General features: G+C 44.6%; 1 protein-coding gene across 1 annotated transcript; it reads right to left on the bottom strand.

Moving 5' to 3' along the window:
- Positions 1 to 3,375: 3,375 nt before the first annotated feature.
- D2HGDH (D-2-hydroxyglutarate dehydrogenase) lies at positions 3,376 to 15,935 on the bottom strand. The gene is made up of 10 exons (XM_068954298.1): positions 15,851 to 15,935; positions 15,010 to 15,389; positions 13,861 to 13,918; positions 11,952 to 12,091; positions 11,057 to 11,250; positions 9,670 to 9,838; positions 8,356 to 8,499; positions 7,770 to 7,912; positions 6,740 to 6,905; positions 3,376 to 5,468 (listed from the first exon to the last, which is right to left on the bottom strand). Exons 2-10 carry the CDS (start codon positions 15,380 to 15,382, stop codon positions 5,209 to 5,211), a joined length of 1,647 nt encoding a protein of 548 aa, XP_068810399.1. The 5' UTR covers positions 15,383 to 15,389; positions 15,851 to 15,935; the 3' UTR covers positions 3,376 to 5,208.
- Between the last annotated feature and the right edge of the window lie 53 nt (positions 15,936 to 15,988).

The raw sequence follows: 15,988 nt of genomic DNA, 5'->3' as shown, positions 1-15,988 counted from the left end.
TTCTGATTCCAGTTTTGCTATCATCACAAAAGAGTCCATCACATTATTTGAAACCTATTGTCAGCATGTACAGTGCTACTACAAATGACTGGATATGCCTTGCAGAAAAGTAGGAGAAAGAATAGGACTGGCATGTCATGACAGTGGGCATTTTGTTCCTCTATATTCTGTCACTTGCTCCAGATGGTTTGCAGTGATGGTGACGCTCATGTCATCAAATGGAAATGACGTTTCATTGCCACCAGCAATAGCATGGGCAAGGTGTATATGTGTTAGACAGACTAGTTTGTGTTAAGACTAATCTTAAAAGATCACAGTAAATGAAGAGCAACATTTTCACTTGGAGCTGGTGGCTGTAGGTGCCAATGTAGCTGGTGCCCGTGTAGCCAGTGGCAGGGCTCATCAGCACTACTGTTGTCCCAGAAGAAGGGTTCTTTTTACCTGGTGTGCAATAAGCCAAAAAATACACAGAGCTGAGATGTTTAATTCCTATCTGTGCAGAGATGGGTGCTAGGTGGTAATTCCACAAAGCTAGCACACCCTCGTTACTACACAGCACATGCTTTATACAGTTTTAGCAACAGTTATCAGTACATTTTACAACTACATTAAGTCATCCTTGTTCCCATTGGTTCCTGCTAGGTCTCGGCTTCGTTTAAAGTCACAGTATCCTCTTTTTCTACTACGCATGCTCTATGGGGAAGGGGCTTTGGTGGGTAGGGGGCTTTCCTGCTCGTGGGTGGGTTTTTTACTATGCTAATTAGGATAGTTTACCCATAGCTCAAGTAGTTCTCTTTGGTTTATCAGCTGTTTTTGTTCTCTTCAGGCTTATTTTGGTACTCCCTTCTCTGGCTGACTTTTGGTGTCATCTTGTTCCTTCCTTCAGGGCTATGTTTTGTTAACTATCTGTGAAAGATCTAGTAATGCCCTATTCTCCTCTTTTGCACACCTCCAACACTACTGCTCTTCTTCTCATGAAGAGCTGGTCAGATTCTTCTCTTCTGTTCCTGATGTTTCATTCGCACACCTTGAAGTGAGAAAACACCTCCTCTGACCAGTGTCGCTTCACCAGTAAATCAGAACAAACTGTAATGGGAAAGAGAATGTGAATATCCACACACAACACCATGGACATAAACAGGACGCACAACATGTCTAAACGGTGTTTCCTTAGCTGAAGCTCTAGAGAAAAAAGGTGCCTCTCAGCACTCTGGCTGGGGCTTTAAGAGACCCATATGCAAGATTTGCTCTGGCCTGGCCATCTGAGAGGCACCACACAGGCAAGTGTAGAACTCAGGATAGTGCAGCCCATAGAAGAGGGGTTTGCTCTGGGGTGCTCCCTAAGAGTTAAGAAACTCGTGCATCACGGCCAGAGTCACCACACTGGGGTTGCTGAAGCCTAGTGGCCCATCCTCCAACAACTCCATGGTTGCTGAAAAAACCAAGTCAGCAAAGGGGAAGTGACACTGCAGACTCACACCAAGGAAAGCATCTACGTACTGTGGAATGTGAACGATCTATTGATATGCATACTGCTATCCACTGAGCTTTGGGTTATCTGTTGAATATGCGCACTGCTGTCCACTGAGCACTGGGTTATCTGTTGATATGCGCAGTTATTGACTGAGGCCATACAGCTGTTTTTTGCAGAATTAACTAAGCCCAGGAAGGATAAAAGAAAAGCCAGCTGCACACCTCCATGTTGACTCCGAGGCACCCTCAGCTGGCTTGCAGACCTGACAACCCACCCAGACAACCCACCCATCAGCAGGGGCACCTCTGATGCCAACTGCCAGGGAGGACATCAATCACCCCGGAGCAGCTAGAACATGGTGAGAACAGTCTGGGGAAAACTGTTACCAGAGGGGTGACCTCATAAGGACAAGGAAAGGGTGAGAATGGTTATTACAGCATGCATCTGTGGTTTAACTGTAGGGCTTTGATATGTTTTTAGCTTTGATACATTTTCAGTTGTGTTACATTTTTAGCTTTGATATACCTGTAGTTTGTAGATTGTTTGGTGTTGTCTAACCTCTGTTATATGTGGTGAACCACTTATCTCTAATAAACTCCTATACTTGACAAACTACTTCTCTTGAGCTCAGTGTGACTAATCCTGGAATCATAAAGAATCCTGGTAGCCCCTCTATTGGCACATCACACCATTCAGCATCTCTTTGAGCAAGCGACTTGGATGCAGATACAAGGAGTTCTCAGAAGCCAAATGTGGGATTCAAGTGGGACTGAGGGGCTGAAGATCAAAGCTGCAAACTCAGCTGCTGCTCAGCCCAAAGGCAACTGCAGTCCATCACCATCTAAATTTTTGACCTTCAGGTGACCTGGGTGTCTTCTTTCCACCTCTTCAGGGACCTCCCCTACATCCCCTGCAAGGAGCTGATTCACTAGTCATTCTCAAAGCCCATCAACCACAAGAGGAACCGCCCTTCTATACAACAGGGCAATTGTTAACGTAGCTCAGGAGAAGGAGATGCTTCCTCAGTTGGGGATGAATTCAAACTCCACCTCTTGGGCCTCCAGAAGGGACTACGCTTCATAGTCTGATAGAAACACTTTCCGCTCGTTCTGCTGAACCTGGTCCGGTGGAAAGACAGAACGTAAGATCAACAATGATGATGATGGGCTTTCGCCTAGGGCTCTTGCCTGGCGTAGGTGAGATCTGGGTTCCAGCCTTCACTCCAAGCTCACGTGTATATTTTACTAGTGACAAATTTGCACAGCACGCATAAGCACCCCTTGAGGGAGCTGGAGACTTCCCAGGGAAAGTAGGATTTCAGGGGGAACACAGAACAGACAGGTATCTGAAGGGACACCCTGAATAATCAGATGAAGAGAGAAAAGATTCCTATTTGTTACCAATCAGGCCAAATCCTAGGCAGGGGTGAGGGAAGCACAAACTTGGATTGTGAGGCAACCATGCTGTGCTTGGTTAGGATGAAGAGAAGAGCAAAGGAAGCCAAAAGTTAGTGTAGCATGCCCAAGATCTTGGCTTCTCAATAGAGGACACTGAAGGGATCTGATAGCCAGAGTATTGCAGGATTCCACTCACACCTCCTAGGGCAAAGTAACCTGTTTTGTCAAAGGATTTCAGCAAAACTAGGTATCTGCTTATAGTATCTAGGCTGCTTGAAGAGGCACATCAGACCAGGGAGTTTCGGTTTTGATCAGTCTATAATTTCTACTTACAGTCAGGATACAACAAATGAAAATCAATTGTTATATCCCACAGGAAATGAAAGCCTGACTTTTTTTTTTTTTTTTGAAGTAAGTCTTGTGTGTTATTCCTTTTTTTTTTTAATGCAGGATCAAAACTCACATTCCCTACAGCTCTAAAAATAATGTTAAGAGGCTTCAAAATGCGAAGAGATCTTTATTTGTAGAAAGGTACTTCTGAAAGACAGTATTAACATGGTTTTATAAATTCATAGTTCAAAGAGATCCACGATAACATAAGCAATCAAAATCAAAACTCCTGATGCATAAAGTTTCTACTGCACTTCTGATTCTCCGTTAGATTTACATATATTTGTCCTGAAACAGAGACTACAGTTGCATTGCACTCTAGGTTAAGCAACAGAATACATTACCATGGCTGAATATACACATGGCACAACCTATACAGCCCTTCCCTTGCATGGCCAATTCATATGTCATGCCACTTTGGACTTTTGCCTGTTAGTGTAACGATGTGAACAGTACCTGTCAGAAATCTAAGAGTTCTCCTCTCAATTACCCCTCAAAGCCTGTTTATTTTTATATGTTATCAAGTACTATTCCTATCGCTTGCCTGTTCCCACCCGTAACGACACAATACAATCTTCATCATCAAAATTTAAGGGAAGGCCAAGACCAGCATCCAGGAGCTGGAAAGATCTGTCCATAAGACGAGTACATAAAAGTTAAACTGGTGGAGGATCTCAGGAATAGAATCCTGCTGTAAGAAGGACATATGCATCTGGCTGATGCCCTGACCTGCTCTGGTCCCAAAACAACACTGCTAAAATCCTCTTCAGATCTCTGTGGACTCAGACACGTAAAATTTTTTATGTTGGTATGTGACAGTCACATTCATAAAGAAATAACCAAAACACTGTAGTGCACTTATAGTGATAGGGCAATAGTAGATAAGAGTGGGATCTCAAATGCTAATGTAAACAAAATGCTTGCCTTGGAATTAGCAGGTGAGATGCTGTAAAAAAGCCTCTTTACAGCACTGCACGTTAGCAAGGGCACTGCTGCTATCAGCCAGCTCTGACTCCAGCCATGTGCCATAAACCTTGATATTACCTTGCCTACCTCTCCCAAATACAGTGGTGAGCAGGAGGGTGGTAAGTAGCTCCAGGTTTAAGATCAGGGACCCTACTGCCATAATTCTGATGGTAATACCAGACAAAGGCAACATAAAATCCAAAAGGTCTCTTGCTCCTGAAAAGTAATGCTTGCTACTAAGCCTTTTTTGCTAGAAGGATGCCATATGCAGAGCGGAAGGTTGAGAGGATAAAAGAAAAGGAAGGAGAGTCACCTGAATTTAATCTTCTATTTTTCATACTCATCTACACTCCCAAATCTAATACCCAAGTCTGCAAGGTACAATAAACTACAGATTCCAAACTGTGAAATTTTGTTGGCTCTTCTGCCTGAACACTACATAATTACATATTACATGACTATTACACAGACAACAGAGAAGGTCAAAGATATACTATAGGCTGCTCCCATTTTCTCCTCACCACTTTGATGCAGAACATATGTAGCAACGAAACAGAAAGGAAAGAGAAACAATAACCACCAGAGCTTGAGAGACATAGGCACTCTTCAAGGATTCCACTACCTAGACAGAGGTAGAAACCAACTCTAAACATCAGGTGAGCAGGTAAGAACTTAAAAGAAGTCTGTTTGCTTACTTTGAGTGTTCAGATTAAATAGAAAACCCACACAGTCATAACCATGAAAGTACTCTTCAGATTAAATAGAAAACCCACACAGTCAAAACCATGAAAGTACTCTTTCGAAAGTACCCTTGAAAAGAGGAACCATGTTCCTTTACTTGTTTCATTACCCCCAGGAAAAAAGCCAAGGAGCACTTCATGTGCTCATTTGATCCATTAATTTTACTGTGGCCAAAGTTACTGAGTTAGAGATGCAGTCATCACATGATGGTATCTGCTCAGTTCTCAATCAGTGTTGTTCTCAGGAACTGGAAGGCAATGTCTTATATGGATTGAGGATCCCTTTGGGGTCTAACATGGCTTTGAAACGCTGCATTAGAAAGACTGCCTCCTTGGGTTTGCTATACTGAATGAAGCACTTTTTCTTGAAACCCAGTCCATGCTCTGCACTGATACTGCCGTTGCATCTTGCAGTCCACTCATACACAAATGGCTCAATGGCATCCAGCAGGGAATGACTATAGGATTCCGCTGTGATGTTCAAGTGCAAGTTTCCATCTCCTGGAAGAAAACATTGAGTTTCTCTCACAAACCTGTCTCTGCAATGGCGACTCACTACTGGCTCAGCCATGCACTCAAACAACAGTGCCTTTGTCAGGCTCCAAATTGTGTGTAGGACTAAGAACGGTCCTTCTACAAACACCAGGCTGCTTCTGTGCACAAATAATTCAAATAGGATCTTTTTGCATTTGTTCAGTACAAGTTTTGAGGAAGTCCTCTAAGTTAAGTAACTTACAAATTCCTCCTTTTGCGATTTTAAAACTCAAACAACTGCATTGCATTAATTACTTTTTCTGCACTGAGATGCCACACCAAGATTTCCCCAACAGTATTTCATAATGATCAGTAGATTTTAACATAGCCCCGCATTACTTCATCTCTCCCTATTATACTTGTGCAATGTTCTAAATGCACTGCAGCACTGGGTCAACAGAAACAAAGCAGAGCTTTTTTTTTTTCCTTTTGTTGCTTGTGCGTAATGGTCTTTGATTAACCACATAGTTATTGGGTATTCAGAAGACAAAACACACAAATATAAACAGAATTTATTCATTTTCACTCTGGCACCTCTTCCTGAACCCCAGCAAACTCTCACCATACATGGGCTAACTCTCAATATCAAGAGCTACATTCGAAAATCAGTAACAAAGGCAGATTTTATTATGCAGCCTCCTCTGTCTCTCTCAAATCACCTCAAACAAAGAATGCTGAAGAGCGTTCTGCTTTTATTAGCAGAGAAGCTCTGCTAAACAACCAATTTACCTGTCCCATTTAGCTGGAGCATGTAAAATCAAATTAGCTTCAAAGCACGTTGACAAACGTACAAGCCTTTCTCTGAATTATGTGTATCGCTTTCATTTAGGATGTAATGGTTCTGATAAAACTGATGTCAAATGTAACTACTCACTTTAGACAGGAAAGTGTTTAACCAAACGTGTCTATGTACATTAATCAAATTTACGTACAATTAAATAACCCACAGGAAGTATAGAACAAGAAGATACTAATGACCAACTCAATTACTGACTGACTACTAGCTATGCCATCTAATCACACTTGCCACACATATATGAAATACTGTCTGAATGCAATGAAATTCAAAACACGAAGATTCCTTGTGCATTCTCTTCTTTTGATAGTTCTCAGCTAACAAATACTATTTAGTCTCTGCCTCTCAGAGAAAAGCCCTCCAGAGCTACTGGACAGCTGCACAGCAAATGCACCTGGACTGCAAAGGAGAAACCAGCTCCCTTCCCAGCATCTGCACTTACCCAGATGGCCATAGCCCACCACATTTTTGGCACACTGGCCCAGTCGAGCCCTTGTGTCAGTCACGAGATCATACAGCTTCCCCACAGGGAGTGAGATGTCATATTTGTAAACATAACCATCATGAGTGAGGGCCTCTGTGATCCTCTCCCGCAGGCTCCACAGCATCTGAGGAATCAACGATCAAAGAAACACCAATGAACCAGGTACTTCTCAGGTTCCATGCCTTGTGGCACGGAGGGGAAAAGAATCTTCATTCTTTGTATATAACATCAACTCCCGATATCCCTTTGCTTCTTGAAAGCTTGTAGTAACATTTGTTCGGCAGCATCTACAGTGAAGCGCTACACCAGCTCTGTAAGTTTGACAGTACCCGAGAGAGAAAGAACATGCGTCATGCACGTGGGCAGATATTCTCTCCAAACCAGTTTTGAGTTTCCCAGGAAGCAGGGGGCATATGTCTACCCTGTTAACCTGCAAGGGTCGGTTTGGGAACCAGTGCTGGAAGAAGCATGGGCCAGTGTAAAAGACCCGTGTTCTCTTGGCAGACACAAATCACTGTTCTCCTGAGACACTACAGATGACAACCTGGCTGCTTATAACGAATTGTCTTTCACATTCCCTGAGACTGCAGTTTCTGGCTACAACGCACCATCACTCTGGCCTACAGGACTTTATTGTTCACTCTTGGCCTGACAGCTCATTCCTGACCTATAGTAGCTTCTGGTTTACATAGTTTCAGAGGGTTTAGGCCCTGTCCCCGACATTCCCAGAAGATATCATTCACTATTCTCATGCTTTTAAAATAGAAAATATTCACTGAAAACTCAAATACTCAGGCCTTCTGCTAAAAGTCGGCAGTGGGAAGCATTCTCCATTAACATCCTTACTCACCGCGCCAAATAAGCTATCAGGTCACTCAGGGACATTTATACCAAATGTCAAACAAATACCAAACTTCCCTATTAAAAATACAAATCAAAGCGGAGAATCATTCCAAACAGATCTGAGCTTGGGGAAATGACGACTTACCTTTATTTTCTTTTCATCTGTTGCCACAGTTCCATTGGTGACCAAACCAGAAGCCATAACTTGTTCTAGGAAACTGTTCAGTTTTTCTTCATCGTGGGTCGAATCAGAGCCTGAAGTTTCAATTAAAACATAAAAGGGGCTCCCTGAAAGTGAGGGAGAACAAAATGAGCATATGCTCTGTGGTAAAAGCACAGGAAACTAGTACAAGTTCGGGAGCTTTTCCCAAGCTTGGCACATTTAAGGAGGGGGCGCTACTGCCCGATTTGCTGAAAAGGATTTGAGCTCAAGTTGAAATCTTTTATGTGAAGGTCACTTACAAATTCTCTCTTCTACCTAACCATTACTCTTTAAAAAAAATAGTAGTTTCGTGGGAACTAGTAGAAGTAACAAGTCATGTTATTAAAGACTTCTATCAAATGTGTTTGGGATGGAGTACTGGGTACAAAAATTCTGAGGGATGCACACACACTTATTGACATATATATAAAACTAGGCTAAAACCCCTAAGAAATACAATGCCTCTCTCTACAGCAGAAATTACACTATCTGTGCCTTTCACCCAGACAGAGGTTATCAGTTCTGGTACCTGTTACTGGACTGGAGAGCTTAAGGTGTCTCTCGATCAATTCCATGCACTTATTATCCATGAACTCATATGCAGACAAGATCTCTCCCAGCATGGCTCTGCAGGTTGTAAATGTTTTCAGAACCTGAGTGAAACTCTGACACCCTTGAGACAGACCATAAAGAGGAATCAGGAACAAAAAAAAAACACCCCCCAAAAAACTTACAATATGTTTTGAAAAAGCCTATCTAGCTTCAAATCATCTTTCCCACTGCTAGCAAATGTAAATGACTACCCTACGTGCGTTTAAATCAAAAGTTCCTGTAATAGTTTGATTTCAGTTGGTTTTGAAGGTATCAGAGCGGAATAGCAGGAGCATATAGCAGTTGGCCTTTGCTGTGGTAAAAACTCTATGACAGTTTGCACCAAAATGCCTGCCCCATCCCCAGTTCGCAGAACAGGCAAGAAGACAACCCAAAAGGAGTTTGAATGTCATGATGAGAGTCTAGACCAATTCTGGTGTCCACTGCACATATCCCATAGGTTTGTCAGGGCTCAGAGCTAAACTCCTAGGAGGTGGTGAGGGTACTGTCTGCGCTCAAGGCCACATCTCTGATAAGAGCAAGGTGTTTGAGCGGCCCCAGCTGGCCTTGATGCTTTTCAGGAAAAGGTTGGAAGAGGTCTCAGTGGAGGTTCCTCCCAAAAACTTTGCTAAAAAGCCTCAGCAGGGGTTCTCTGACTTTTGCTCAGGAGCAGCTTGTAAGTAGCTGCACTGCAACCATGCCGGTGCCTGGGCATGTACCCTGTTGATCTGGACTCTGACCTGCAGACTTGACTTCCCAGCCCTGCCCTGTCACTATGGTCTTGCCTAGCGATCACTGGACTGCGGCTGCCCCTGCTTACTGTCACTGGATGTGTCCTGCTCACCTCACTTGGGTACTGTGGGATTGGGCCCTTGTCAGTCATGGCACTGCCCTTGCCTGCCTGTTTGTTCTGCTAAGCTCCTGGCTCCCCTTCCCTTGTGGAGGAACCTGCCCTTGCAGGTATTTTATACATTTATACCACAGGTATAAAATACCTACAGAAGTGTTTTAATAGACAGCATGGTACTAATTCTCAGAAACAGACTCATGCCGATGATGAGACCAATGCTTCCTTTTCTCTATTCCCTTCCTAATCTCCCATTTCAAGGGTGAAATTATTAATAGTAGCTCATATGGCAGCCTCTTTTCTTGCTACAGACCTCAAATCAGCTTCTGTTTTCCTGACAGGGCCAGCACAGTCACTACTGGGTACCAACACATGGCTGGAGAGCAAATCTACCAAGGCGCCTACCGAGGAACGCCAGATTCACAGCCTTAGGTTTCTGAGGACAGAGTATGGAGACAGCAGTGATAACTCCCAAGGTCCCCTCAGATCCAATAAAAAGCTGCTTCAAATCATAGCCAGTGTTATCCTTGCGCAGGGATGCCAAGCAGTCCAGAACCGAGCCATCAGCCAGCACCTGCAAGAAAACAAGAAAACAAGGAGATCCAGTCAAAACAGCTACGTAGAAAGCTGCTGCGCTGAGCTTATCCGACATACTAAGCTGATGAAAAGTTGCTGCTAGCCTCCTCCTGCTGCAGGATGCAACAGCAGCTACTGCCTGTTCCCGCATTCTCTTCATCTCGTCCCCATCCCTAGATCTCTCCACTCTTCCTCCCCTCTGCTTGTCTTCCCCCAAATTTGTCTCCTTTTTGTTTAGACATGCTGTTTGCACATGTTCTGAAAGAATAAGTAATAACAGAAAATTGAGTTTACACCACTTTTCTTACCAACCACTGCTGACAAGATCAACCATTCTTTGAAGCCCTAGCTCCAGTCATTCAATGGAAATAAAGAACACTTTTGAAACACTGAACATAGCTAACTGGAGTGAAGTCAGTCCTCCACCATTTGGGCCCTTAAAAATCAAGACCAAATGCCTCTAAGATATGTTGTTATTAAAGGCTGTTTTGACACTAGTGACTAATGTGAGAGAGAAAATTTCCCCCTTTTGAGTCTACACAATAAAACACCAAAGGAGGCTTTTGTTGCCTAGCCAACTTGTTTTCTATTAGCTCTTCTGCTCCCAATCCTAGAAATCTTTTTGATTCACCAGTCCCAGTCTCTACACACAGAAGCGCAGGCCTGATAGGGCTAAAGCAGGCTGAAGAACACTTCACGGGCACAAAAAGCTGTGGCAGTATGGAAGAATTCTATGACAAAACCAGCAGGCAAGCAAACTCAAAGTGGGTTACTCTGTTAAATGCTAGGTATTTAACAGATGCATCTTGGCAGGTCTGAAATTCTAAGTGAGAAGCCACTAAAGGAGAACTGCAGGGCAGATTTTGCTTAGTAGAGCATTCCAGAGATCCACCACTCCACAGAGGAACCAACCTCCTCCAGGTAACTTGTGATTACGAAATCTCTCCCTACCTTTTCATTTCTCTGGGTAAGAAAACCATCTAATATCACTTATATCAGTAAGGATAGAGCTGGAAGCTGTGGTATAACTAAAAGGTGCTATATTCATGAAGAAACTTGCTGACACAACTCAGAAGAGCTACACAAGAAACAGCTAAGAGTGGGAGCCTGGAGAGGATCTTCTCCGCATAATGGATAGCTAAGGGCTAGAACAGTGAAAATGGGATAACAGGGAGAGGTTCAGACATAGAAGGGAACTGCGAGGTACTCGCCTTACCACTTCCAGTCCTAGTACTGTCCCTCGGAGAGAGCCATATCTCAAGAGCCGTAAGCCTCCGGCATTTGTGGCCACATTACCACCAATATGACAGCTACCTTTTGCTCCCAAGTCAAGTGGCATGATAAAACCTTTTCCCTCCAGGTACTGGTTCAGGTTTTCTAAGACACAGCCAGCTTGGCACACAAGGATTCCTGAAACATAAACATAGTTAAAACTTGATGCCCAAGAAGAAGATGCCTCCTGAAGAGGCAGGATAGTACAAGCACGTGCAACCACCTGCTCTTCCTCCAAAGCTTTCCATGGTTCAATTTAAACCCAGAAGAACTCTGTGCACACTGTAGGGCTTTGTCCTACTCTTCCTCAAGCCTACGGGAGCTTGACCATTGACTTAACATTTGGTCATTTAGAACCCCGGACATGTAAAACGCTGACATTAAGTACATCTCTGCCTGTAATTCTCCCTCTCAGTGTTTTAAGGACCAAAATACTCAAACCAGCCTGGCTTCTCACCTTCCATATTCAAACAGCCTATAAACTTTACCCATCCCTCTCTTCCCTCTGCCACTGTAAAGTAGTGGTGCCTCCTTCACCACTGTCATTCTGTCCAATCTGTTAGTTTCTCATTTGGACCTGTAAAAGAACAGAACGCACATGGGTATTTCTCTTCTCTCTTTCTTCTTCTCTCTGCTCTCAGATGGATTTTTAGATCTGCTGCTGTTACCCCTTAAGAAGAGTAAATCAGTAGCAGAAATCTGGATTTAACAAATCTCTGACGCCCATTAAAATGCTGCTGGGCTGAACCTTGCTGATGATGCAGTTATTGACTTCCAGAAGGAAGGCTGGGTTAGAGTGAGAGCCTTATTTCTGTGCATAACATTTCTATGATACTTACCAGACACCTTGTCAAAGCTGATGATCTGGCTCATGAGGACTGTGGAGAGAATGACCTCGTCGAAGACAGGAACACTGCCTCCAACAAGGCCTGTGTTACCCCCTTGTGGGTTTACGGCCAGGTTCCTCTCATAGCAGTACCTGGAAGGGAAGAGGTTTCCCAAAGTATTATGCTTTACAGGACCATGCTGCAGCCCATCAGAAGAGTTTCACCCCCTCGCATATTGCAGTTCTGCCATGCAATTTCTGCCTGAAAAAATCACAATTTATTGCTTATAAGCAAGCTATTCATGTAGCAGTCTCTGTCAGCAACTTGACTTCTTCAATGGGGTCTGACAGATTTGCAGTCATTTAAGACATTATTGCCCTCCCCAGCTGCTCTTCAAGAAATTAACGCCCTATGGGTAACAGCATGTGCATCTATGCCTTAACTGCTCCATCTGTCAGCCTGCCATATCAGTGCAAAGCGCCATCCATCAAATCCTCTCTGAACTCGCAGAAGTTCTTGTGCAATTGATTACACAGTGCTGCACTACACCAACAAGTATTTCAGAAGTCCTGAGATTTACTATACTCTATACTTCTGTTGTAACAGAGCTAGGACCAGGTTCATGCAGCTGTTAACTCTTTAGCCAAATGGTGACCTTGCATCCTGGTGCTCAGCTAGACCTGCTCTCACACTTCTCTAAACTAGAGAAGTGTTATTACTGATACAGTGGACAAAAAGATCAGCTCCTCAAACTGCCTGATTCTGGTATCAGACCCAACATCTCTAGAGCAAGATTTTTTTTTTTTAATTTCTCCTGATCTCCTTTGCTTTCCTCAGATGGAACATTCCTGAATCCCTTCAACATAACCGCTCCCATTGAGCACTGGTACCGTGCCTAATTTTGAAATTTTAGTAGAGCAGAAAAGTCATTAATGCTAAAATCACTCTCTTATTTCTCCCTCCCCCTCATGTCTTTCCCCTACTCAAAGTACTCTTGAGAACTTTTGAATCTTCTAATTAAAGCCATCAATGTGAACTTGGGAAGCCTGCTGTTGTCCATTCAGCCTTTGCAAGGACGTCTGGCCAGGAAACAAGAATTTCATTTGGTAAAACAAGTGAAAGTTCAGCCTTTGTTTCTGCCTGGTATTGACACGACAATCACATCAGAGCAGCCAGTGGGCTAGGAAGAGCACTGGGCCTAGGAAATAAAAGGCACAGGTTCAAGACCCTTTCTGCATTGAAAAGTGTCAGCTCCTTCTGTGAAATCATTTCTAGTTAGGAAGCTGTCATTTTAGCACAGTTTCTTATGGAAACTATGCAGCCATCCTGCTTGCCTCTGTATTTATCCAACAGTCTCCTATCAAACGGTTGGTGAACCTACTGGCCAACTTCAACCACAATCACAGTACCCTAGAGGCCTCAAAGGTAAATGATTTCTATGATGGTTCTGCACAATATAGATAAAAAACAGGGTACAAACAGCTCCAAAGACATGCGTTTGCTCTTCTTCTCACTGCAGTAAAGAGGCAGAGTGGTTTTTGTCCCTTCTGACAGTAAAAAGACAGTGATCAGTAAGCATGCAGATACTGCAGACCCACCAGCAAGCGCATACTTCTGGACTAACAATAGCATGCAGTGTTTCCTGTTCAGTGACTGGGTGGAACAAAAGGTAGGCAAGGAAACAGTGAGGAACCTAAGGAACTGCGGGGGGAATTCGGGATATAAAGATCAGAATGGAGAGCTGAAGTCATGGAAGTTCAACCACAAGACATATAGTTAACAAGAGGGCAGCTTCAGTAGTTACAGTGCTCATGGCAACTAGTTGTCTGAACATCTGCAAGTCTCCTTCAGCTGGCTGACCCTCCCAAATCAGACCAAAGTTTGTTCACTTCAAAGCCCAGAAAAAAAAGGTGCATATTACCTGAGAACCTGAGATACCTCTGCTGCTGTCTGTGGCTTCAACAACAGCTTACTACAGCCTGCAATGAAAGCAAGGGACTCTCAAGGCAAGTTGTAGGCTGTATTGAAATCAGAAAGAAAAAGGTAGCAAAGCATTACGTCTGAAGTAACAACACTCACAGAATCACAGAACGGTTAAGGTCGGAAGAGACCTTTAGTGGTCATCTAGTCCAACTGCCCCCCTGCTCAAGCAGGGTCACCTAGAGCAGGCTGCCCAGGACCCTGTGTAGATGGCTTCTGAATATCTCCAAGGATGGAGACTTCACACTCTCTCTGGGCAAACAGTACTCTGTTATCCTCACAGTTTTTCCTTAGGTTCAGACCAAACTGCCTGTGTTTCAGTTTGTACCCATTGCCTCTTGTCCTATCGCTGGGCACCACCGAAAAGAGTCTGGCCCCATCCTCTTTACACCTTCCCTTCAGATATTGAAATGCATTGATCAGATACAGTCCCAGCTCCCTCAGCCTTTCTTACATGAGAGATGCTCCAGTCCCTTCAGTATCTCAGCAGCCCTTCGCTGCACTCGCTCCAGTAGCTCCAAACCTCATATACTGGGGAGCCCAGAACAGACACAGCACTCCAGGGGTGGAGTACTCTCTCCACTATAAGCTAGAGTTACCTTAGTCTTTTCCTTTCAAACAAACATCTTCAATAGCAAGCTTTCTCTTAAACCACTGTAAAAACCTTTACATGTGTACATAAACTTGATTTCCAGTGGGGGGAGATGTTCTATATTCTTAAGAAATTTTTGACAAAAATGGAAAAAACGTATTTTCTGAGGTTCATTCAACAATTCAGAAACTGTTAACAGAACTCCTTTTCTTCAGGCAAACTCTAATTAATTAGCTAATGAAATTTAGATATTCTTTTATGAAAGTCTGCAAATTTCCAGAAACTAGGTATTTCTCATAGAATCATTTTCTATTAGGAAAAAATACTCTGAATGAGAAATTTTGATCCACTCTAATAACCGATTTAGCAGGATCTATAAAGATTTGCTCTGCTAAAAAGAGGGAAATTTTTGTTGGCGCACTTTTCATTCTGGTGACAGAAACGGGGACGGAGAAGAGGTTTTGTCAAAACCAAAAAAAAAAAAAAAAGCTAACTTACCTCGGACTGATTTAAGCCAGTCCACATTAAATGGTTTCAATTCTTCTGGATTTGTGATGACTCTACCTGGCATGATGCTTTCAAAGAAAGCTATGTCATCATTGGAAACGTGGGAGAAGGGTAGCCGCTGCACGCTGTAACGCTCACTGGTCAGCATGACTTCCTGAAAGCTGGGACAGGCTGGATGGAGTGCCCTGCTGCTCTGGGGACTCCCACCCCATGGCATCAGTGCTGATTTCTTCTGCTTAAGTGTCCACTGGGCAGGAGCTGTGCTCCACCATACCATGGTCCTCCTAGGAAAGTTCAGCAGCCACCTTCGCTGAGTCCAATGACTCCCAACAGACCGAAGGTGGACCACAGAGGAAATCACCATGATTACCCTAAAATGCAAACACAAGGCTAGCTCTCCTGTAAGTTCTTCTTCTCGCTCCCCAGGCAGCAGAGAGCAGCTGCCTGCTCTTGGGGTTTCCCCTTCCTCGAAGTAGCCCACGCGTAGTTTTCAGGTAGTTTGCAAGACTCTAGGAACGGGGCTTCTTATGTGCAAAAACCCCAAGAACAAGCATCTGGCCAGGCGCTACTGATGCAGCGGAACACCACCTGTCATAAGCCAAGCCCGGCCAAAGCGCTCGGCTCGGTAAGCGGTAACCGACGCCCTCCGCGGCTCCGCCGGGCGGGGCGCTGCCCGAGGGCTGCGCCCGGGGACAACCCCCTCCCCCGCCCGGGGCCCACGGTCACCGCCCGCCCGCGCCAGGCTGCGGGCGGCACGCCGCCCTCGGCGCTATCGGAGAGGCGCCTCCAACCGCTAGCGACCCCAAGACGACTCGGCCGCCGCGGCTGTTACCGAGGAGGCGCCGCCGCCGCCCTGCGCCGCCGCCGCCGCCGCCGCCCGCCCGCGGCCGCAGAGCTGTGCGCCTGCGCGTGCGCCTGCGCCTGCGGGCGGCAGCGCCCCCGGCCGGCAGGAGGCCGCCGCTGCTCCCGG

The sequence above is a fragment of the Struthio camelus genome, chromosome 9 (genome assembly GCF_040807025.1).
Source record: "Struthio camelus isolate bStrCam1 chromosome 9, bStrCam1.hap1, whole genome shotgun sequence".
Lineage (NCBI taxonomy): Eukaryota > Metazoa > Chordata > Aves > Struthioniformes > Struthionidae > Struthio > Struthio camelus.
This window is presented reverse-complemented; position numbering and strand designations above follow the sequence as displayed.

Bases quoted from the DNA above. Each gene is read 5' to 3' on its own strand.
- D2HGDH (XM_068954298.1), bottom strand. From the start codon at position 15,382: ATGGTGATTTCCTCTGTGGTCCACCTTCGGTCTGTTGGGAGTCATTGG. The intron at 11,251-11,951 runs GTAAGTATCATA...TTTATGTTTCAG, and splicing joins CAGCTTTGACAAGGTGTCTG to GAATCCTTGTGTGCCAAGCT. The intron at 7,913-8,355 runs GTACCAGAACTG...CCTCACTTTCAG, and splicing joins GCTCTCCAGTCCAGTAACAG to GGAGCCCCTTTTATGTTTTA.